At 41.0% G+C, this 23,222-nt stretch overlaps 2 protein-coding genes and 3 long non-coding RNA genes across 12 annotated transcripts in view; 3 read left to right on the forward strand and 2 right to left on the reverse strand.

The window, feature by feature from the left end:
* PFKFB2 (6-phosphofructo-2-kinase/fructose-2,6-biphosphatase 2) overlaps positions 1–6,230 on the reverse strand; it is a 38,745-nt gene extending 32,515 nt beyond the window's left edge. For 6 of the 8 annotated variants that reach the window (XR_014007991.1, XR_014007992.1, XM_081193505.1 and 3 more), the window contains exons 1-4: positions 5,543–5,741; positions 4,843–4,987; positions 1,334–1,459; positions 529–625 (exon numbers count right to left, since the gene is read on the reverse strand). Coding sequence is in view for 6 of the 8 variants with exons in the window: in XM_081193505.1 (XP_081049631.1) it covers positions 529–625; positions 1,334–1,459; positions 4,843–4,942 (323 nt within the window). In the remaining 2 variants the exon portion in view is untranslated. The other 2 variants (XM_081193502.1, XM_081193503.1) reach the window with 2 other exon arrangements.
* The window catches only part of LOC308586714, a 150,779-nt gene extending 134,940 nt beyond the window's left edge, over positions 1–15,839 (forward strand). The window contains exon 2 of the long non-coding RNA XR_014008037.1: positions 14,733–15,839. This is a non-coding gene — a long non-coding RNA (uncharacterized lncRNA). The remainder of the gene's footprint in view (positions 1–14,732) is intronic.
* LOC308586717 lies at positions 4,097–5,413 on the forward strand. The gene is made up of 3 exons (XR_014008040.1): positions 4,097–4,162; positions 4,609–4,645; positions 5,331–5,413. It is a non-coding gene; the product is annotated as an uncharacterized lncRNA (long non-coding RNA).
* Positions 6,480–9,830, forward strand: YOD1 (YOD1 deubiquitinase). The gene is made up of 2 exons (XM_081193563.1): positions 6,480–6,765; positions 8,736–9,830. Exons 1-2 carry the CDS (start codon positions 6,558–6,560, stop codon positions 9,440–9,442), a joined length of 915 nt encoding a protein of 304 aa, XP_081049689.1. The 5' UTR covers positions 6,480–6,557; the 3' UTR covers positions 9,443–9,830.
* Positions 10,526–19,511, reverse strand: LOC308586704. Its single transcript, XR_014008026.1, has 2 exons — positions 19,401–19,511; positions 10,526–13,008 (listed from the first exon to the last, which is right to left on the reverse strand). It is a non-coding gene; the product is annotated as an uncharacterized lncRNA (long non-coding RNA).
* Positions 19,512–23,222: the final 3,711 nt, after the last annotated feature.

A 23,222-nucleotide genomic window follows, 5' to 3' on the forward strand; every position in this document is an offset into this window, starting at 1 on the left:
TTAACTACAGGCGTGCTTTCACTAATGGGACCTCTTGCTGCTGCTGTGCTGCTGGAACACGATTTCCTTTCTCATCCTGGGGCAAAGTTCTCAACTCGAAGTAACTCTTCCAGGTTAGTGGCATTTGTAACCTGAGGTGTTTGTAACTCGAGGTACTACTGTACTGGATGTAGTGAGTCAGTGGAATATGTTATACAGCAATAGCCTAGTGCAACCCACTGAATCAGATATGGGGGTGGTGAAATGGGATGGGCTGCCCCTGGTACAGCAGGATAGTTTCTTCACATGCCCCTCTCTACCCTACTATTCTGCCCTTCCTTTTATTTATTTATTTCCCATAGAGATAACTTACTAAAAGTTGAATGATATCTTGGCTTTTCTATCTTCAAAGGTTTAAAAATAACATCTCCCTGTGTTTTGAGGTTAATTTTAGTGAATTCCAAAACTAGCAACATAAATACTGAATTATGATTATCTGTTATTATATAACAGTCACCCATATTTTGAGAGATGCTGGCATTAACTTACTTTCGAATCCTCATGGCTTCTTCATTATCATGCCTGAAGAAATCATATGACTTGTACGATTGTACTGCTTCACGGCGGTAGACTCCTAAGTTAAATACTTCACAAAACGGAAATTCAGTTGTCAACATTCCATAATAAATAGTTTTACAGTACTAATAGCAGATGGAAATCTGGTATCTAAATGCCAGTCATCGAAATACCACTATTCATTCAGATTTTCACTTCACTCCCCTCCCCATGGGCCTCACTTAAAAAAGGAGATTAAGAAATTAAAAACATGGCATCAATGCATCTGTGATCTAAGTACAAATATTGCTATTCTACATGAATACCTCTGTTAATATTTTTAACCTATAAATGAAGTAAGGAAAGTCTGGTTATTTCCATTTTCCAAATGGGGAAAACTGAGTCACAAACACTATGCTTATAAAGGCCCACCAACTTGTTGGGATTCTCAACCACCTAAAGACTCTGGGGATCGCAATAAGAAACTTTTTTCAAAAAAACAGAGCTGAAATTAGACTTCTAAAGCACCACTGAAACACATTTCTTTGCCTTGTACTGACACTGCCAAAAAGAAGAATACTGTGATACCATTGTTATTTAGCACTTGTTCAGAACAACCTTTCAATTATAGGAAGAAATAAAAAGATAACCGCATCTAGGCATAATCAATCAACCAGGACTGGATTAATGCAAGCTCCTAATTACCAACTTGCCCAGCCACTTGCAGATGATCAGAAACTATTTATTATTTTAACTGCGTAATAACTATTATATCTCATGCATAGAAATATAGAAAAACCTTTTGTAGGCACTCCAATCCAGTTGAGGTAGCGAGTTAATTTCTTGGACACATAGGTCTTGCCTCTTGCAGGGAGGCCAATCATTACAATCAGAGTAGGGGAATTGGTCATATAAGAGGCCCATGCTGCAAAGAAAGCAAAGACAGAATAGGTGACTTCTACAAGACTGAAAAAGAAAAATGCTGGCAATAAGCCAAAGTAATGATGGCTTCCCACAACTCCTTCTGCCCATACATCTGCCATAGACAAGGACACCGTGTTCTGCTCTCAATCAATCAGCGGACTATGGCATGGTTGTATCAGGTGTTTGCTAATGAAGAAGGCTAACAAAGCAAAAAATAGCCACTGACTATATGCCTCAAACTGAGTGTGTGTCACTCAGTTAAAAATATTTTCCAATTAAGCTGTGGGCTTTTCAAGGTTAACAGAAAAATGTCACGCTCCCTCTTGAGAACACCAATGGAGCCAGCTTCCTTTTTGAACATGATGAATATAGATCTGAAAAAAATTAAACTGGTCTTATATTTGCTTTTCGTCTAAGATGCCGAATTTTCTAACATTCATGCTGCCCTCAAATGAATAGGAGCTGCGTATGATGCTTATCAAGAAATATATTATTTTTCTTCAGTGAAAGAATAGTCTGCAGTTCATGGCAGATACCTGTACATGATTTGTATTCGGTACAGCAGTGATCAAAAGCCTAACAAAACAGATGTCTGTGGAACTTGCAGACAAACTTTCCCAACACAATACTCTCTAGATGTCATTATTTTTAAATGCAAACTAAATAGAATTTCTCCCCATTTATAGCCCCAGCTTATGGAAGGACTAGTTTGGGGGTGGCTGCTGTAGCTACTACTCCAAGAAATCCTGGCTCCATTTCAGTCAACACCAACATTTTCAATTATTATAGTGGATCCAGGATTAAATTGCATAACTGAACATTTTACCAATGTGTGGCCATATCCATCTCTGACAGATATCATATGAGAGAAACCTGAAGCTACTTCATTACTGGCTTGCCTGGATCTCTTGAAATAAGATGGAACCCCTAAGCCTACCAATTTTACTAATGAGATAAATTCTCCTCTCAAATGTAATCTGGCAATAACCTAAACAAAATTTCTTTTTTATCCCAAGGTTAAAGGAAGTAGATTGTAACATAAAAATGGGTACAACCCATTCTGCAAGCCGGGCTGAAATAGATTGAAGTTGCAGATGAAGAAATCTCTATTTTTATGCAACTTGCTTTGTTTTCAGTGGGGCATCAGCAAAAGAAGTTCACTGGGTCTAGTGTCAAAAATAAGGAGACATGTAAAGATGAGCTAGGTCTGTCTGAGAGAAAGAACAATTTTAATAGCTTATCTCTGCAAGAGTTAAATCACATTTTAGCTTTGGTGTGACAGTCCTGAAAGTACAAAACCACAGACAACAATTTTCCAGATCAAAATTTTGTGTTGAAGGAATTGGGCAACTTATGCTGAAAAAGCAGCCAGGCTTCCTCAAGCTGCTTTTTCAGCTCCAGATGTTTTTGGCCTACAACTCCCATGATCCCTAGCTAGCAGGACCACTGGTCAGGGATGATGGGAATTGTAGTCTCAAAACATCAGGAGGACTGAGTTTGAGGAAGCCTGCTCTACACTGATTGTCTGCTCAAACTGTCAGTCTACCATGACTAAACCCTACTAAGGGTCTGTCTGGCCTTAATTTTCAAAGAATAGCATTGTGAGTTGGGTGTCTGTGTGTCAGTCTGGATTATATCCTTGGATTCCTTCCAGACCTGTGAGTCTATACCCAGTGAGGGTTACAATCTAGGAGAGGCTGCTGAACAGGTCAGACAAAATTTCTATGTAAGATAATTGCTTTAGCTGGCCGCTTAAGTACTCTCATTGGCACGTCAAAGAGAATGAACGAGACTGCAATAGCTACAACTAACTGATGGTGCTGTCCAGGGATGGAGGGTTGGCATTCTCTCCACTCCCCTCATCTGACTGGATGCCACTGTCATCTTAGGATGAAGAACAATAGTATGGTATGAGTGCTGTGTGTGTGTGTTTAGCTGGTGCTGAAAGCTAGACATATCTGTTCTGTCCTGGATCTGAAGCTGAATTTTGGGCTTCCCTGGAAGCCTAATGGAGAAGCAAGATATGGTGTGGTGTTAATGCTATATGAGCCCCTCCATCCTATACTCATATTGTATATACCGGTAAGTGTAAATAAAACCATGTATCCTAAAGGCACCACAGTCTGCTGACCTTCATTCCAAGGAAATGAAGCCTTGAGTAAAGTGCAGGCACCCCCAGAGTCTCTTGCTACTCAGAGACTGGGCTGGTGCACTACAGTAGTATAGGATTCAACCAATAAAGTAAGTCAGTGCCATTACAAAAATTTGAGGGATAGGGTTCAAGACAGAGAGTCCAAAAATTAAAATTAAAAAAATTTGTCATGTCAGCAAAAACAAATTGTATGCAGGCCACTGTACTAGAACTATTATAGGCAGTGCTTTTTTCCTTTAAATATGTTTAGGTGTACTCTCAATTTTGACTCAAGAAAATCACCATTTTATAGTTCAAATAGGGAAAAATAAAAAAGAGTAAATGAACAAAAGTACAAAGATTCACAAAATGTTTAGGATATACGTCCCCCCAGAAAAAAGCACTGATTACAGTAATATTGCAGGGACTACAATCATACAGCCGGAGAGAAATATTTTGGAATGGGGTGCAGACCAGCAATTTCCTGGTGGTAGAGAGAGACTGGCAGTCGCATGTATATTTTCTGTAATCACAAGACTGCAAAAAGCCCTACCAGCGTAGAAGGAACTGAATGTAAGTTACCCTACTGACCTACTGGACTTCACATTCATTTACTTATCCACCCTCTTCCCAGAGGATCTAAAACAAATAATGAGTTCTAAGAATATAGGTTAAAGGATCCTGGTACTGAGGTTGTTTATTCTTCATTAGCAAAGTATCTCATGACTCTGTGACAGTTGTAGGAAGTCTCCTAGAAACTTGGGTCCTACAGCATACAACTAACCCTTTGGCAGACATTCTAAAAGTATACAGCTATTCAAAGTGGGGGAAGTGGTAGTAGTTTAGTCACTCTAACAGAAATGACACAAGTAGCTGTGGGCCAGGCTGACAGTAATTTATATAAAATTAATCCCATTATCAATTCCTTTAAAGTATTTCTATTCCAATTTTATTTTTATTCTGCCTTTCACAGAACATCACATATCAAAGTAACATGGTTCTCCCGCTTCTCTTTCCAGAGTTTTTCTCCTCCTCAGAACAACCCCTGTGAAACAGGTGAGGCTAAAAGAAAGCTTGTCGCTATATATAATTTAGCTTGGTCTCATAACATCAAGGGGTGTGCCCCAGGGAATAATTCATCCCTATGTTTAGCACTGTGATAAATTTGAAAGTTGGAGCACACCCACACACCACTTTTCTTTCAGTATTTATATATGTGCTGCCCAGCAAAGCAAAGCATCACAGATACTCACAGCACTTTTTCTCCGAGAATCGCTGATTTGAAGGTTTGTTTTCTTGGTTGCAACCGTTGCTGTTTACCTGCTCCGGTACTGGAGCTGCATCCCCTGACATTGCTGCAAGGCACACACTTCCTCACTTTTGATCGCCAGCCTTCTTCTGGAAAACCAAAGGACGAGTATTATGAAATGCTCAGCTCTCTGGCAGTAAAAGAATAACACGCACAAACAGCAATCTGTCCCTGATGTTCCTTCCAAGAGGGACTAAAGTGGGCAGGGAAAAGCAGAAGCTACATTGAAGTTGCTAATCAAGGTCAAGAGATACTCATCGTACTATTTTCAAGGATGGCACAAACCCCATAAAGAAGGAAAGTAGGAAAAGGTGTCATTCTCCCTGAAGAGACCTTTACAACCAGGAAATGGGTATTTGCACCCTATATAATCCTTAGCATCCTTCATTTGACAATTACATCATCATCTTTCTCTTTCTCTCTTTTTTGCAGAATTCCAGTTGCTAAAGACCTTTCTAGACTAGAGAACATTACAGTGATCAGCCCAAAGCCATCAGCAACACACACCGGCGATCTCAGACATGTAGCCGCGAATAACTGTTGACGAGGATTTATATCTGGAGTTAGAGCCCTCCTGTCGGTTCAGCAGCTGGAGCCTCAGAATCAAGCTCAAAGAGCCTTTCCTCCCGCCGGGCCCAACACACCTGCAGAATTTAGCACGCCGTCGCCGGGGACAGCAAGTCCAGCGTCCTGAGCACAGAACGGGAGCCGGTCCAGCAGCTCCAAAGCAGAAATGCAGATTGAGAAAGAGCCCGCCCCCACCTGCCTGCCCCCAAAGGCCAGTGAAGCCAGGGCACTGCAGTGCATCCGAAACCTCAGCAGCAGGTATCCAGGTGCATCCTATTTTACCTTCCAGACGCCGAGAGGGAAAAGGAGGCCGGCTCTGCGAAGATGCGGAAATGAAAACGGCCAACCGGCAGCGCCGGCTACGAGGTGCGAATTCAGTAAGTGACGCAAAGAAACGCAGAAAGAGGGAAACGGAAAAAAACAGTGGCAAAAGGAGGGTTATGGTACACTTGCGTATGATCACAAGGGTATTTCTCAAGGGTGGTGGTGTATTTAACGATGTGCATGAAATTACATAAGCCCTGTACATCCATCATATTTCTTGGGTGTTGCATCACACTCAATGCGTGCACACGTTCGCGGACTGAGTTTGAAAAGCAACCCGTCCACGACACGTAACCGCGGGCAGGAAACTTATCCAGAGGGCTGGTGGCACTTATAATGGGCCAAATGTAATGCAGCAAACGGTTCGGGACCCATGCCTCAAACGCATGTGCAAAGAGGCTCCGCGTAGCAGCGGCTCCTGTTACAAAACAATGTGGGGGAAAGGGAGCGCAGAAAGCCGCCGCCGCCGCGGCGAGGCATCTTAAGCCTCCGGGCTCAGAGCCTCCTCTACCGCGCATGCGCGTGGAAGGAATGGCGTGGGAGTCGCCTCAGCCGGATGTTTTCAAGCGATCTTTGGCTGGGAGCTCGCCCCCGAATCTGATTGGTTGTCCTGGTGCCGTGCACGTTGGTTCGATGGGAGAAAGGTACCAATAGGAAGTCTGAGGAAGGAGACGCGAGGGCTGCCGGTAGCCGCCGCCATTTTGCTGTTGGGGGGCTCTGAAACCCGGCAGCCGCCGCCGGTACAACTCTGGAACATCAGGCGGCGAGATGTTGCGGCTGCGCTGTAAAGCCCGAAGCGGCTCCTATCCGCTGCCCGGACTCACGGCGCACTCCCGCCTGCGCGAGCTCCAGGCCGCGATAGCTACCCTCACCGGGGTCCCCGTCAAGGCCCAGCGCCTGCTGCTCGGTTTCCCCCCGCTCGGCCTCGACCTCAGCGACGAGGAGCGGCGCCTCGGGGAGCTCGGCATCCACTCTGGTAGGCCTCTTCAGATGAGAAATTTTTTTGGGGGGTGGGGAGGGGTGTCTTAGCTTCCCCCTAAGAAGCCGGGGGGTGTCTCGAAACTCCTCCTGGCCCTGTACGATGTGTGGTAAGTGTTGCCTGCTGTTGTGTAGCTGGACGAAGGGTTCAGTTCACGAGAAGCCTTGGGATATGCGTCCTCGCAAAGTGGCATTCAGAGGCATCTCACACCGGAACTGGGAACACAGGGTAGGTAGGCATTGTAACCAACAGTTACTGGTATTATTCTGCTCCGCGAATTTGTCTGTTCCCCTTTTTAAAGGCTTCCAAGTTGGTTGCCATCACTACACTTTTCAAAGGTAAGATCCAAGGTGGTGAGCGGATCCAATTATGTCCAACACTGATTAAAAGCAGCCTGTAATATTAACGTAGGTTGGGATTTTCGTCCAGTTTTTTGGCTAGTTAGAATGGATGTATCTATCCTTCCTCCCCAACCTGGTGCCCTCTTGGGTGTTTCAAGCAGTTCCCTCCAGCCCCAGCCACATGACCAATGGTAAGAGATGATGGAGACATAGTCCAGTAACATCTGGAGGGCACCTGCCATTTCCTTTTCTGCCAGCTGGTAAGGAAGGGAGAAGCCTGATTTCGGTTGGTGCAGCTGAATGAGTGTTTTCACAAATGGTTTTAGAATGCAATCCTGTGTTCCTTGGAAGTGTGTCCCATAGGCTATAGGATAGAATGGATCTACCCCTTTAGTGTTGGGAAAGGAGACCTGATGTCAGAGTCTCCTTTTCTGTTTCTTCCTCCTCAGGTGTCTTGGCCCAAACAGTGTTGGAGCTCCAACATGGTGAGGCAAAAAGGGGGTGTTATAGGAAGCTGCAAGGATCCAAAGCTATCTATGCCCCCCACAAGTCCACATACAGGGAGGAGGAAGTTTAGACACACTCCAAAAATTGCCAAAATACATTGCTTCCCTTTCTTTACTTTTGCTTCTGATTATTACAACCGGAAACTGATAGAGATGCAGGAGTGCCCTTGCTTCTGCTCTGCTGGGTTTACGTCCTATATATCTTAGAATAAAGCAGTTCTATTGTCTTCCACGTTCTCCTCTTACCCACCCCCTTTAGTATTGGCAGTCTAAGAGGAATAGTTCTGTCCAGCAATAATATTAGGCTGTCTTCTTAAAAAAATGTAGTTATCAAAAGATGAGTGGTGCAACATTTCTTTGGAGGGAAACTACACATTGCAAAATATTTCTGAAGCACAGCATGTATTCAATCACATAACAGGAAATATTGAAACAATGACACACATGTTTTGACATCCTATAATTGTCTAAAATTGGCTGGGTGTTGGTTGTTACTACCCAATAATTAAATTTCAGATTTTTGCTATTAGTATTGAATATTCTCAGCCTACCCAGATGCACAAGAGGATTAGTGTAGCTTCTCATCTATTTAAAATGGGGAATATGCTCTCTCGCGCGCTTTCTCTCTCTCTTTGTGTGTATAAATCTTATTCAGCAATAGGTTGTAATTCCAAAAACACACTTAATGTGTCATAAAACTCAGTGAGCTGTAGTTCTGTATGCACAATAATCCTGTTGACATCTGAAGAAAACATTCAGAAATTGTTGACTGTTAAATTTTAAAGCTATTTCTAGAAACCCTACAATGAAATTTTGAGTTTTCTGATTTCTGCATTTAGCCACCAGGAAATCATGCTGGCAGTAAAATCTAAATCTTACCTACATATTCATGACTAGTTTTTAAAATGGTTTACCTGAGTGTCAGAGGACTTAATATATTTTCTCAGTAACCATTTCAGCCTACAGAATATTATTACGCTATTAGATAATGTCGGGGAGGGGGCATCTGAAAGATTAATTCATGGTTGACTGAGACTCAGTAGGGAGGGACTTGTAGTTCATGCTCTTAATTGTTGCAGTAAACTATACCTTTATTTCTTTGTTCTGTTTTTCTTGACAGGTGATACACTAATAGTTGAAGAAGATGCAGCCAAGCCCAAGACTGAGTCACCCATAGTTACAAAACGGACTGTTCCTAATTCAGTCAGGGAAGCACTCCCTGTGCTTGCTCGGAAGGTTGTTCCAGCAGATAACTCATGTCTCTTTACCAGTATATACTATGTGGTAGAAGGTGGGGTTTATGACCCAGGATGTGCCCCAGAGATGAGAAATCTTATAGCTCAGATAGTAGCAAGTGATCCAGAATCCTATAGTGAGGCAGTACTAGGGAAAACTAACCAGGAATACTGTGAATGGATCAGAAGAGAAGATACATGGGGAGGTGCAATTGAGGTTTCCATTTTGTCTAAATTCTATCAATGTGAAATTTGTGTAGTGGACACTCAGACGGTTAGAATTGATCGTTTTGGGGAAGATGCTGGCTATGCCAAACGGGTTCTTTTAATTTATGATGGTATTCACTATGATCCACTTGAGCGTAAAATTCCCAACTCAGATATTCCACCCCAGACAATTTTTTCAGCATCTGATGACATTGTCCTTGCACAGGCTTTGGAGTTAGCAGATGAAGCCAGAAGAAAAAGACAGTTTACTGATGTAAACCGGTTTACATTGAGATGTATGGTGTGTCAGAAAGGATTAACAGGGCAAGTGGAAGCCAGAGAACATGCCAAGGAGACTGGGCACACCAACTTTGGAGAAGTGTGAATTTTCTGTGGGGTTGGTTATATCTACTACCTCACGGAACAAGAACAAGCCTCCAGGTTTTTAAATAAGCTGTATGTAATCAAATGAATCCATTATAAGCTTGAAAGACCTAAATTTAATTATGGCTGATGTGCACAGGTTTGCTGTGGTTAGTTTGAGAGGTTTACAAGCGTGTATGTGTGTCATTTTCCAACTGGCTTGGAGTGTTCTTTTCATGTCTAAGAGAACTAGAGACAACTATTGATACCAACTGCTCTTGAAAGAATCTGAACAGCTGATGCAGGAATTTCTCTGTGACACAACTGGTTATGCACTCACTACTGTAGCTAGCTAGGCTTGCATATAAGATTTTAGAATCACTGATGGAATAAAAATGTCAGCTTGGTTACAGAGTTTTTGATTATACAGTCTACTGTAGAGTTTAAGTTGGTTTCCATTCAAATTTGGTAAGATTACTTGTGTCTCTCAGCTTTGTTCATGCAAAATGTGTGTACAGTGGTGCCCCGCAAGACGAATGCCTCGCAAGACGGAAAACTCGCTAGACGAAAGAGTTTTCCGTTTTGGAGGTGCTTCGCAAAACGAATCTCCTATGGGCTTGCTTCGCAAGACGAAAATGTCTTGCGAGTTCCTGCGGGGTTTTTTCCCTTCTTCCCTTTTTCTAAGCCGCTAAACCGCTTATCAGCTGATCCGATAAATTGATAATCCGCTAAAAGCCGCTAATAGCGCTAATCCGCTAATCCGTCAATGGGCTTGCTTCGCAAGACGAAAAAACCGCTAGACGAAGAGAATCACAGAACGGATTCTTTTCGTCTTGCGAGGCACCACTGTATTTGTTTAACTAAAGGCAGATAAGCTACACAGTTGCCTCTTCAATATAGGAATCCAAAAGTTGGTTTATTTCAAATCACTGAACAAGCATACCATGTTTGCTTAAGTGAAGCTGTCATGATAAAGGGCTTCAGCTTGGAGGTTTAGTCTTCAGCTGTCTTAGATAGTGAAAAGCTACCAATAAGACCACATTTCCTTAGTACTTAATATATTGGTGCCCATTAATTACATTTTAAACTGTTGTTGCCTGCTTGGAGCCTTACGTGCATGGCACGTTCTTCAAAATTACTGAAATTCCAACATTCCAAGCAATACAAATAAAAGTTTTTTTAAAACAACAGATAAATCATATACTCAAGGTGCATTGGGAGGGATATTTCATGCCCCCTCCCAAATTGCCACATGTTTATTTGCTTAATGTGGAACTTTTGGGGCCAAATTCCAAGTAAGTCTGCCTCTTTTCTGGTTTCTAAATATGGCAGTGCTGGATTTCGCTAACTGCTGATTGTCTCCTCTTGAAACATGTCCAAGAAAGATGAACCTCAAACATGTACCTGCTTTATGATGTGAACTGAGGGGTTAGCATGTTTATATAATCTGTCAATTGGGATTGGTGCTTCTCACCAATAGTGGTAGTTCTTGATCTATATCCAGTACCACAATTTGGTGACTTGATAGTTATACATTTGTGGTTGCCATTATTAATATGACAGCAAGTGCTCCTATACTGTGATCCAACTCTTATTATATTGCATGGTTAAGTGCCACAGTCTTCTTGCTGCTGAGGCCTTTAAGTGGGTAACGTATCACTGGTTAGTATAAGCTATTTTGTACATGGGCTCTTGGCGTTGGGTCTTGAAACTGCTTCAGTATTTGGGTTGTACCTGGTATCTACATAACTTTGATCACTTGAATGCTTCTGTCTTCTTTAATTATGAATAATTAATAGTTTGGTTTACATGTACATTTTTTATTTTTAGTAGAAACCAGGTCATTAATAGATTGCAGAACACCCACATTTACCCCTGGGCTAATTTAATTTCAGTTTAAGTTAGAACATGTTTTTTAAGGCAAGGATCTTTTTAAAGGCATTTTTTTAGATCCAGTAGGTACACTTGTTAGGACTAAGAATCTTATTTTCCTATAATTAAAGGCCTGCATATTTATAAAAGTCCCCCAACTCATCCATAGTTAAGTGGGAAAATAAATGGTTGGAATGTGGATAGAATCAGTAGACAAGAGTGTAGCATGAACCTTGGAGTTGCAAGGAGCCAGTGCTAGCAGCCTACTATGGGTTTACATTATGCTGGGATCAGCCATAAATGCCAATTTCAGCACAGCATAAAGTTGTCCAACCTAAACAGGTTGAGGCTTATTCCATGACAGAGTCAGTGGCATCAATCCCGCCCAGAGTCTAATATTTGATTGGTATTGGAATGAGATTGCAGCTGACATGCACTACTGACGTGTTGCACTACGATGTTGACATGGCTGTTTGTGCTTTCAGCTGTCTGCTGTTGGTTTGGGGTGCTAGACCTTAACATTATGCTTTTACCTTTTGAAGGGTTCTTTGCATTCACTGCATATGCTTTTAGCCATTTTGCTATACTTCTACATTATTTCCGTTTGGAAACATTGAAACTTTTGTTTTCATCCAGTTATAGGTGCTCAGAATGGTTGATGAAAACAGATTTGTTCTGGCCAGGTGATGTTAGTTTTAAGTTCCATTTATAGCAAAGGGAAAAGTTAGAATGAAATACTTCCATTGTTTTCAGCAAAGCTTGCACTACAATAATGTGCATGGCTACTCAGAATGAAGTCTGTGTCTAGTGGGGTTTTACTCCCAGAAAAATGCATAGGATTGCACCCTAGCTCATAACTAACTAGCTGGGTCAGGCTAGTGCAGATACTACATAGAATTGTCCTGTGATATTTTGACAGAAGCCTTAATTGGACAAGCCAAGTACAGTAGGGCTATGCTTCAGGAAGACACTTCCAATTTTTCCTTGGCTGAAGGAGGCAAAGGTGTAAATACAGTCGTACCTCGGAACTTGAACATAATCCATTCTGGAAGTCACTTTGACTTCCGAAACATTCGTCTTCCAAAGTGCGGCTTCTGATAGGAAGCTCCTGCAGCCAATCGGAAGCCGTGGAAGCCCTGTCGGACATTTGGCTTCCAAAAGAACGTTTGAAAACTGGAACACTCACTTCTGGTTTTCGATCGTTCGGAAGCCGGAATGTTCGACTCCCAAGGCGTTCGGGAGCCGAGGTACAACTGTAATTCCAATTAATGTGTTTTCGGCTTTGCTTGATTGTGTCTTAAGTAGTGCATATGAAGAGTGAAGCCAATGAAACAGATGGATTTTGAATAAGTGATATTGGTACTGATGTTGACTTTCAAGTCAGACTGACTAAGAGTGCAGCACACACATACCTAGGAGTGAGTCTAATTGAACTCGTGGGTTTTACTTCTGAGTAGATATGCCTAGCATTGCACTGTGAAACTAATTTAATTTTTTAAAATAGTTCTAAGTCTCTTCCAGTAACTTTTTACAAGCCTGTGCATATAGGTCTAAAATGTGTGGAAGAATAGAGGAAATAAATATGTGACACATTTTACGCAAAATACTTGAGCTGCCCTAACACCAGGCCTAAAGCCATGTACTTTGAAGAAGTTTGCATTAAAATCAGTAGACCTCCAATTGAATGTACCGTATTTTTTGCTCTATAAGACGCACCTAGTTTTTGGAGGAGGAAAACAATATTCTGAATCTCAGAAAACAATATTCTGAATCTCAGAAGCCAGAACAGCAAGAGGGATCGCTGTGCAGCGATCCCTCTTGCTGTTCTGGCTTCTGGGATAGCTGTGCAGCCTTTATTCGCTCCATAAGACGCACACACATTTCCCCTTACTTTTTAGGAGGGAAAAAGTGAGTCTTATAGAGCAAAAAATATGGTATTTGAAATAAGATACAAAAGCTGTGATCTGAAAGTACTGATTTGAGTGAAATTCACTTGAATCCCTGTGGTCCTTTAGCTCAGAGTAAATTTATATTCCCGTATTTGTTCACTTAAGGCTCATCCACACTTCTGATTGCCCCAGGAAAACCTGCTGTTTACTGCTGAATTGAACCAAACACCAGTCAGGTTTTCTGTGGATTAACGTTTGCTTCAACTTAGCACTAAAGAGCTGATTTTCTGTGGGAAAGGGGGGGTCAGACAAAGGCAGAACCTCTTGAAGTGAGCCTTGACTATCTCAAACTGTTGGTAGACTATTATTTTGTCCTCAGTTTGCCTGGTTGAGAAATTAGTAATGTTCACAACAGTGGTGTGAAGGTGACCTATTGTTTGCATGGACAAAGATTCCCTAGGTCATTAGTTTTGTATATCTTTTCCTAGTAAATGTTAATTTTGGAAGTATATCTCAAGCTACAGTTTTATGGTTTTGCTGTGGTTTTTCAGGAGGCAACGCTTGATAATGGTTAATATTGAACTAGTAGACTTTAACCCCCCTGCAGCCTATCTTTAAAAAAGTGAAAATAAGTGCAAAAGTGTTATTTTGTCTTCCTGGATTTTACCATCAGTATTATGTATGCACATTACGTTTTAATTCTTTTTGATAAAATATTTTCAAATGTAGATCAGGTTGATTTTGCTGAAACCAGGAGCAGTGTACCTTCAAGGGACCATGAAAGATTGATGCATTTGAGGAGCAAAATGCTTGAAATTATACAAACTGCCTCAAAACAGACTTTTTAAACTGAAAGCCTGTTAAATCTCGCTGGCTGTTTTAATCAACCTCGGCACAAAGATGATGGTTATCTCCCATTTCTCTTTAACATCTGGTTATCAGAGTCATGCTGCCTCTGAACATGGAGGTGCCATTTGACTTTTGCCAAATAGCCATTGATAGACCAAGCCATTTAAGCTAGCAGCCCTTACCGTATGCTTTAGTAGTAAATTCGAGTGGTTGTCTGTTAAGGTTTTTTGTACTGAATCAATCACAAATCACCAATGGGTGACCCTGAGTAATATTATTATGAAATGAGTGGGGGGAAATACCCTCCCAGCTTCCCCCATGCTTTGTAATCTCATAAATCGCTCATGTTTCCCTTTGCCTCTTCTAGACTAGTCTTAAACACTTAAGATTTTCCTTGTAGGGATGATACCCCCATTCCTCCAAGCACCAATCAAATAGGACATAAACCTTCCTGCAGGAAATGCTGTTCTTCTGTCAGGATGTCCCATTGCCTTCAGAACTACTTTGCACAGAAAACTCAAGTATGCTGGTAAATCCGAGGCCTAGGTCACAGCCTAGAACACATTTTTAAAAATAAAAACTGTATTTATCAAATAGTCAGTGTTCCCTGTTCCTTTGTGATGTTTTTTGATTATTATTATTATTTTTTAAAAAATACACCTGCATTGTCTTTAGAAGCTACTGTCTGCGTTCCTCTTATAGATACAGAAATATCAATTAATTCATAGGACTTCCATGTCCTGTGGAAGGAGTTGATATGAAATGTTATTCTGAAAATTATTGGTTGAAAGCATCATTACTGAACACATTCAATCTCTGGTGGAAAAGAATACATGATAGGAATTTCTAAAAATGACTATGTTGACATAGGACAATAGAAAGACAAGTCTCTTCCAGTAGCTTTCTTATTTAATGTTACAATATACTATATCCTTTTATAATAGGGAAAACTGTTTTTCCTGCTGTCGTCTTCAGTCTGGAATGATGAACAGATGCATCTATTCCTAGTCTCTGTTCAGTGCCAGCTTCTATGTACTGCTACATACAACTGCCATATTAATGTTCTGAGTGCTATCATTAACCTTGAACACTTCAGTAAATGTTGAGAACTGGGTGTGGTATAAATATTGAATGTCTAAATGTTAATGAAACGCAAACCTGTAATGTTACTTGACTGGATTATATGTTGAAGCTCTGTTCTGAGACTTACAGATCTGGCAGCTATCACCAGCACTAACTTCCATAAGGATGAAGGAACTTCATTTACTCTTAAGCATGTGGCCTTTCGCACACTCTTATATGAGATGACTGTCTCAACTAACAGCACTTTAAAAGCTTGTCAATCAAAGTTTACAAGTTTAGTGTTTTTGCCTAGGAGTTAAGTGGTGCAGAAAGTGCATTATTAATTATTTTTCTGATATACAACATTTTAAAACTCCTGGTAACTATTTCCCAATGGCACTGCATCTTGCTGTTTCATACCATTAAAGTATGTTCTGTTGAACATGTGCCCTTGAGTTTAAAGTCGTTATAGCAGCAATAAACTGTAATATTTATGCATGCATATTCAACATTGTGATCACTTGTACTTCTTTCTGCTTTTTATCTTGAATAAACATTGGTATTTGAACATGTGCATAGAGTACAAGGACTGCTGCAAACTCTACTGAAAATATGACTCTTGCCTCTTCTACCAAAAAATACTATTATTTAAATTTGTATACCACTCTTCATCTGTAGATCTCCGGGCAGTTCACAGCATAAAAAGACAAAATAAAAACACAGAATACATAATAAAAACCAAACCAATAAATGTCAGTTTATTTCTTGTAGTGAAATTGATGAACTACAAATGTGTTTAGATTGCCAAAGTACTTAAGTCAGTTAAATGAATGTATAAAGCTGCATTTTATTGGGTTTGACTGTTGAACCATCTAGCCTAATCCTGTCTATTCATACTTTCAGCAGCTCTCCAGGGTATTGCGCGTACGTCGTGCCTATCACCTGCTACCTCATCCCTTCCTCCTTCAGTGAAATTAATTGAACTTGGCTCTCCTATGTTCAAGACGGTGTGCTCTCCATTTGAGCTTTGGCCATCAATGCATTTGATGCCATATGGCTTACTTGTACGGTAGGCATTGATCAGCAACTATGAAGCACTCCTAGAATATTATAAAACATGAGCAACTTATGGGAGGTAATGGTGCTTTATAAAAGGGATGCTTTCCCTTCATTTGAAAAACAACAGAATTGTTCAGTTTCTTTAATCTCATGCTCTGGAAATGACCGTGATTTGGGTCAGAAAACAAAATACATCAATATCTTTTAAACAGTACATCTCACTTGGCATGGCATATTTCATGTCTAGAGAGCTTGTAAAAATCGATTGGAACTGATCTCTAGTGTAAAATTAGCAATAATCTGTATTGTTGCTGCAAGGAGCACAAACTCATTCTGGGTCATAGAGTACAGTGTGAAGAAGGTGTGCCTGTGCAATCTTTGGCTTGGCATTCTTTCCCTCGCCCCCACATTTATTCCCTTAAGAGTGGCTGGTGGGAGAATGAATAATGTTTTATTCTAATGCTCCTTTAGCTGGTCTTGTTGCAATTGTACATCAGAAATACATGATCATTTTTTTTCTTCTCTGGAAGAATTACAAAATTGTAAATCTACAATATGGCAATGAATGGCCCTTAACTTTTTGAAAAACTATATTTTTAAGGTCAATCGAAACATTAATTTGGTGTGTAAAACTTGTAATCACTTGTAGTTATCAAGCCTTCTATCCAGGTTATTAACTGTACTGATGCTTGGTCTTTACAAATTTAATCATTACTAGAGGCTTGGTTAACTGAAAATGTTTACATTTTAAGCAAGATTAATTGGGATTTTACTATTCTGCTCAGTTAAAGCTAGTCACAAGCTTTTGAATGCTAAGTCTTGTTTCTAGAGACCAAAAGAAATGCTTAGTGGTGCTTAATATGCAGGAGATTTCCAACAGCAGAGGGCGTCTCAATATTCATACTGTACAGTATTTCTGACACCAAAAGAAAGGCAATAAAAGTCTCAAGTTTTCTTTGGAGTGCATTGTTCTAAAGCTTGTATACTGCCATGTGGCTCTCTACTAGAGCCATCAGGGTAGCTCTCAGCACTCCAAACAGAAATGACAGCTGATTGAAAACAGTAAAAAAGAGCAAAGCAACTCATTGCATGAAGTGATTAAATGCAGATCGGCTGAATGCAGATCAAACAGCTCTTGGTCGTTTCCTTAAGACTAGAGGGGCTTTGGGCATAAGCCATTCTACAGCTTATGCTCACTTGTGCGTGGAAGTATATTAACTCAGCTGCAAGAAGGTGCTCACTTGTGCAAAGGGTCTTCTGCTACTGTAGGTCTTTGCTTTAGCTCAGGAGTTGGCAAAGTTTACCTCGCCTGGGCCGGTTCACTCCAGTGGAGATCCCTTTGTGGGCCAGATTGTGCGCGAGCACACATGCCCGCGATTTCTGGCATCTGTGCAGATGCAATTTTCAGCATTGCGCATGCGCAGACGCAATTTCTGGCTCAGCAGAAGTGAGTCCCTGCACCGTGCTGGTTTAGTGCAGCACGTGGGGACTCGCCGAGCAGGCGGCTTGGTTCGGGGGCAGCTCGTGGGCCGGTTAAACGATCCCCCATGGGCCGCTTGTGGCCCATGGGCTTTAGGTTGCCTACCCCTGCTTTAGCTGCTGGCTGGATAAAATCTGTGAGAAGCTAACAATGAACGTCTGACTGCTGCCATTCTAGTGGGATTCAGCGCTCTGCTCGTTATTAACAAAGCCTTTTAATTTAAAATGTTTTTCCACAAAAGCAGTGTAACTTGTTTTCAAAGCTCTAGCTGCTCCCTGTGGGTTAATGTTTGATGCTCGTACTTCAAATGGTGTTAGTCCTATTTTCAGTCTATAGCACATTTTAGCACCTGGGGTTGTATACCTTTGAATCATGAATAATGGAACTTTCCTTCCCCCCTCCACTTTTCATGTTACTAAAAATGATACATTATGATAAGGAGTACCAATATATGTACAAAATCAGTTGTGGATTTTTGTTCAGTAACCACAATCTGCGCTTCGCTTCTTTAAATGAAGTTTGCTGCTGGAATTAAAGTTAAAACATGGATGAAATCCAGAGTAAAGGCCACAACAAAATTTACCTGCATACTGGTTTGACCAGCAGCTGAGGCGATAAATCTTAACCATTATGTATCATTGCAGAGCTGAGTCCTAAAACTGTATTCTTTTTCTTGTATGTCTGTTTATTTTCTCTGTTTCAAATCTCTAGATGCATATGGTATTTAATAATATACAGTTGTACCTCGAGTTACAAATGCCTCAGGTTACAAACACTTCAGGTTACAAACTCTGCTAACCTGGAGGAGTTACCTTGAGTTGAGAACTTTGCCCCAGGATGTGAACGGAAATCGTGTGCCGGTGGCAAATTGGCAGCAAGAAGCCCCATTAGCGAAAGCACACCTCTGGTTAAGAACAGTTTCAGGTTAAGTACGGATCTATGGAACAAATTAAGTTTGTAACTAGAGGTACCACTGTACTGTACATGCTAATTATATTAAGATGACTCATCCATTATGAAAGGACCCTGTGAAAAGCAGACACTGGGCTACTGGTCTCTTTCCAGTGGACTATGGGAATTCTGGCTGTGGGGTTCTTGCAAACAATGCTGAGCAGGGAGACCTTTGTCAGATCCAGCAAGGTACTTCATATGTTGTTAAACAAGGCTTCATACCTGGAGAATCACTTAACTCAGATAAAACTCTTAGGAGATCCTGCATATGCAGTCTTGTTTCATAAACCATCATTTGAACACAGGAATTCTAGTTAAAAGCCCTGTTCCAATAAATAAACAACTATGACTTCTGGAAGACATCTGAAGGCAGGCCTGTTTAGGGAAGGTTTTATTGTTTGATGTTTTGTGTTTTTAATATTCTGTTGGGAGCCGCCCAGAGTGGCTGGGGAAAGCGAGCCAGATGGGCGAGGTATAAATAAATTAGTAGTAGTAGTAGTAGTATATAAAGTAAAATATGTTAAGGCACTTTTGTGATTGTGGCACTAGATTTACAGAATTTTACTGAGATGACCTGCCAAATCTCTTTTCTCTCGTTCAGAAACCCTTGGGCAAAATGGCATTTGTGGCATGTGATGTTTTCTGTTGCAGTTTTTTTTATATTTTATGGCTTTTGTTAGTTTTCTTGGCATTTATTTTGAAAAGAAAGGCAGAATGATAATTTTAGAGGTAAAGTGGAATTGTGAGTTGCATTGCTGAGAATATAAGGACCAAGTATTTTGAATCAACTGCCGTATTTTTCGCTCCATAAGACGCACCAGACCATAAGACGCACCTAGTTTTTGGAGGAGGAAAACAAGAAAAAAAATATTCTGAATCCCAGAAGCCAGAACAGCAAGAGGGATCGTTGTGCAGCAAAAGCAACAATGCCTCTTGCTGTTCTGGCTTCTGGGATAGCTGCGCAGCCTGCATTCGCTCCATAAGGCGCACACACATTTCCCCTTACTTTTTAGGAGGGAAAAAGTGAGTCTTATAGAGCAAAAAATACGGCAATACAAAATTAGAACACACTTTAGAAAGTGTCCTGTGCCATTGGAGCTGTGCTGCAGCATTTCAGATCAAACATACTGCTTCTTTTCTGTTGTCTTGAGGAGTTCACCATAGTCTGTTTTATAGAAGGAAAGGAACCAAGTGACACACAGATATATCTCCAGACACATGGAAATACTTATTGCTAGTGTTAATCTTAATTTCATAATCCTTTCCTTAGACACATTATGTTTTTAAAATTTTTTAACCAATCTGTAAGACCTACCACTATGAGCTCCATATTTCCAAAGGACGAGCAAGACAGCTGTAGGCAGAACTTATACAAAAAACAGCAGGCCAGTCTAGTGACCCATGCACTGGCCATTAATCACAACACAGTGACTCATGAATGACAGCCTTTGGAGCATCCTGAAAGTTATCTATCTAGTCCTTCGACCTCATCAAACTGTTGATGCCAAAATTTGTACCTCTCAAACTCTGAGCTTCTTCAGGACAAATATTGCCTGTTAAGTGGTGGCTTAAAGTAGTTCATTTTGCAGTGCAGTATACCCCGCTGGTCACAGCACTCTAGGGACCATCTCGTCAGGAAGTCCGTTCCATACTATTGCAATGTGGGTCCTAATTCAAATGTTATCTTGCTGGACTAACGGGAAGCAAATTGCTGTTTGATTTTTATTCACTTTCACAACCTACTTCAGGGAGTGTTGTACTGGTTGAGCTGGAATAAATGTTGAGTTTTTCCTCTCCCCTTCCATCAAATACTTTTTAGTTAATAATTAAGAAAATGGAATGCTAAGCATATGCAGAGGTGACATTTGTGTGCCAACTTAGAATAATACTTCAGTGATGTGGAAAGAAAGAATAGACAGTGTTGGGCAGAGGAGGGGCCCCCCTGTTTGTCCTAACTTCCACATGTTAACATTTATTAAAATTTGTGTTCATCTTTAAAATTAATAATACAGCTCCTCCTCTCCTCTCTCCAGCATTTGCATTTGGACTAGTTTCCATTACTTTTTCAAAAATTTGAAAACCTAACATCCAGCATGGTGTCCTTTGAAAAGGTAAGGGACCCCTGACAGTTAAGTCAAGTCGCAGACGACTCTGGGGTTGCGGCGCTCATCTCACTTTACAGGCCGAGGGAGCCGGCGTTTGTCTGCATACAGTTTTTCCGGGTCATGTGGCCAGCATGACTAAACCGCTTGCTTCTGACACAACAGGACACTGACGAGTGCCAGAGCGCACGGAAACACCATTTACGGTACCTTCCCACCGGAGCGGTATCTATTTACTTGCACTTTTTGGCGTGCTTTCGAACTGTTAGGTTGGCAGGAGCTGGGACCGACCAACGGGAGCTCACCCAGTCGCAGGGATTCAAACGACTGTCCTTCTGATTGGCAAGCCCAAGACGCTCAGTGGTTTAGACCACAGCGCCACCTGCATCCCTATGGTGTCCTTTAGCTGTTCCTAATTCTGAATGAAGCTGGTGTGATGTGAACAGCTAGGTGGCAAAGTGCCATGGAACTCACAAAAAAGCCCATTGTGCTGTAAAGCACTAATGTGAACGCACCCGGAATTCAACAAAGAAGAGACCATAAAGTTCAGCACTTAATAGACAGCACATTAAATTCTATGCTGAGAACAAATCTTAGAAGTTGAAGCCCCACTTGAGTGAAGCTGCGTAGCTGTGTAACCATGAAGATGCTCGTGAGCAGGGGTGGAGTCTGGTATTTCGAATTTCAGCATTGTGCTGTGCAAGGCCAAAATTCAGCGCCCGCTGCCCCTCGCCTTCCATTCTGCTCAACTGACCATGTTGTAGTTGCAACACCCCTGCAGTGTTGCATGCAACGCCCATGTCCAGTGCAGTAGAACCGACTGAGCTTCCCTAAATCTGTCTCTGTCATGAGGGGGTCTGAGAAACTGCTGTTACGAGAGTTATTTGCTATGTAGTTTCTTGCTTTTAGGCTTCATTTAACAAATTTGGAAAATACATTCTATACCCATAGTTGAAAATTGGTATATTCAAGGGCTGCTATATGTTCTGGATTAAAATGGCGTCCTGGATTAAAATTCTTGTAGCTTTTACTGAAAAGCTCAACAATTTCGGTGGGTTTTCTAAAAGCTCAGCAAACTTTACTTTTTGAAATACGGCATCCCTAGTGTAGACTATATTTTATACCTGTCTGTTAAATAATAAGTTATATATAATTCAATGAGACTTGGCTGCCTTTTTCCTAGAATTTTTCAAAATTAGACCTTAATCTTCTATTGGGATCTTACCAACATTTCTTGGTTCAAATATCCATTCTCCTTTGCTCTGTTTTATGTTTTAAAGTCTCTTGCCCTTTTCTGAAAAATGTGGAATTGAGAAGAGTAAATGTTGAATTGATAAGTACCGTAGCTTATCTTTTCACTCTACTAATCAAATCTTTGTTAATCTGTAAAATTAAATAAATCATAGTTGCTGGGCAATTTGTTCTCATTATTGGACTACAGTAGGCTCCCAGTATTTGTATAGTGGTCATTTGCTACATTTTAGCTGTGTTTTATCTACAATTTTTATTATGTACACCACTGAGAGAGTTCTGTGTTTAAGCAGTCCATAAATCTTTATAAACAGCCAATGGAAGGATGACAATAATTTTTGGATTGTAAATCTCTCATGCTCAGGTTGAATTCTTGTATATGCCTGGTGCTGGGGAAATGTTTGTAAAGCACAGCCCAAGCTTGATTCATGAGCAATTTGTGAAAGAACCAGCCTCTTCAGCTTTTCCTGTTGCCGATTTGTAAAGCACGCCATGTTAAATCACCTAGGACAATAAATCTGATGAAGTAATGTATTTTAAGCCACATCCTAGAAGGAACTAATTAATAGGTAGGAGCATATTAGAGTCAAAGCTATGAGTTTCGCTTTTGAAGGTGTCACTAGCAAACTATGCAGAAGAGCGACATGCCAAATGAAGGTGGTGCCTCCCAGTGAAATGTATGAGGCAAAAGAAAGGCACTTGTGCATCTGAAAATATAGGCAGCTTATTGCCATCTCTGAAGTAGCCCAGCAGCCTTGAGAGCACGACAAAGAAAGGTTGTGTTCCATTCATTAATTGGTTGGTGGGATGGGAGGTTGCAAAGTTGATATTGCCACCATTCTTACTCTCTTTGATGTGTTCTGAAGTGGGTGGGGTGGCGGAGGGACAGCAAACGACAGAAAGAGAAACAGAAATAACCTGTAAACTCTCTCTCTCTCTCTCTCTCTCTCTATATATATATATATATATATACAGTATATATGAACTAATCATAGGACTGCTAAACTGGACTTCATTGAGGCTTCATTTGGTTTGTATTTTGGGTTGGAAATACAGTATTTGGTTTCCTAATATTTGCAATACCAGGACTGTTTATGCAGAGGTAAATCCCACATAGTTCAGTGGGTTACTGGGTTTGCTCTCAGCAAAGTGCATATAGGAATGCAAGTCTGGTCACTTTACTCCAATTCTGAAGGCCCACTGGTGCCACTATTTTCTTAAGCCACAAGAATTCTGCCACTGTTGCTGCAATTGGGTTTCCTGTTTCTGCTCCACATATTCATATGT

Source organism: Podarcis bocagei (genome assembly GCF_964188305.1).
Source record: "Podarcis bocagei genome assembly, chromosome: 5".
In the NCBI taxonomy this organism is placed as follows: Eukaryota; Metazoa; Chordata; class Lepidosauria; order Squamata; family Lacertidae; genus Podarcis; species Podarcis bocagei.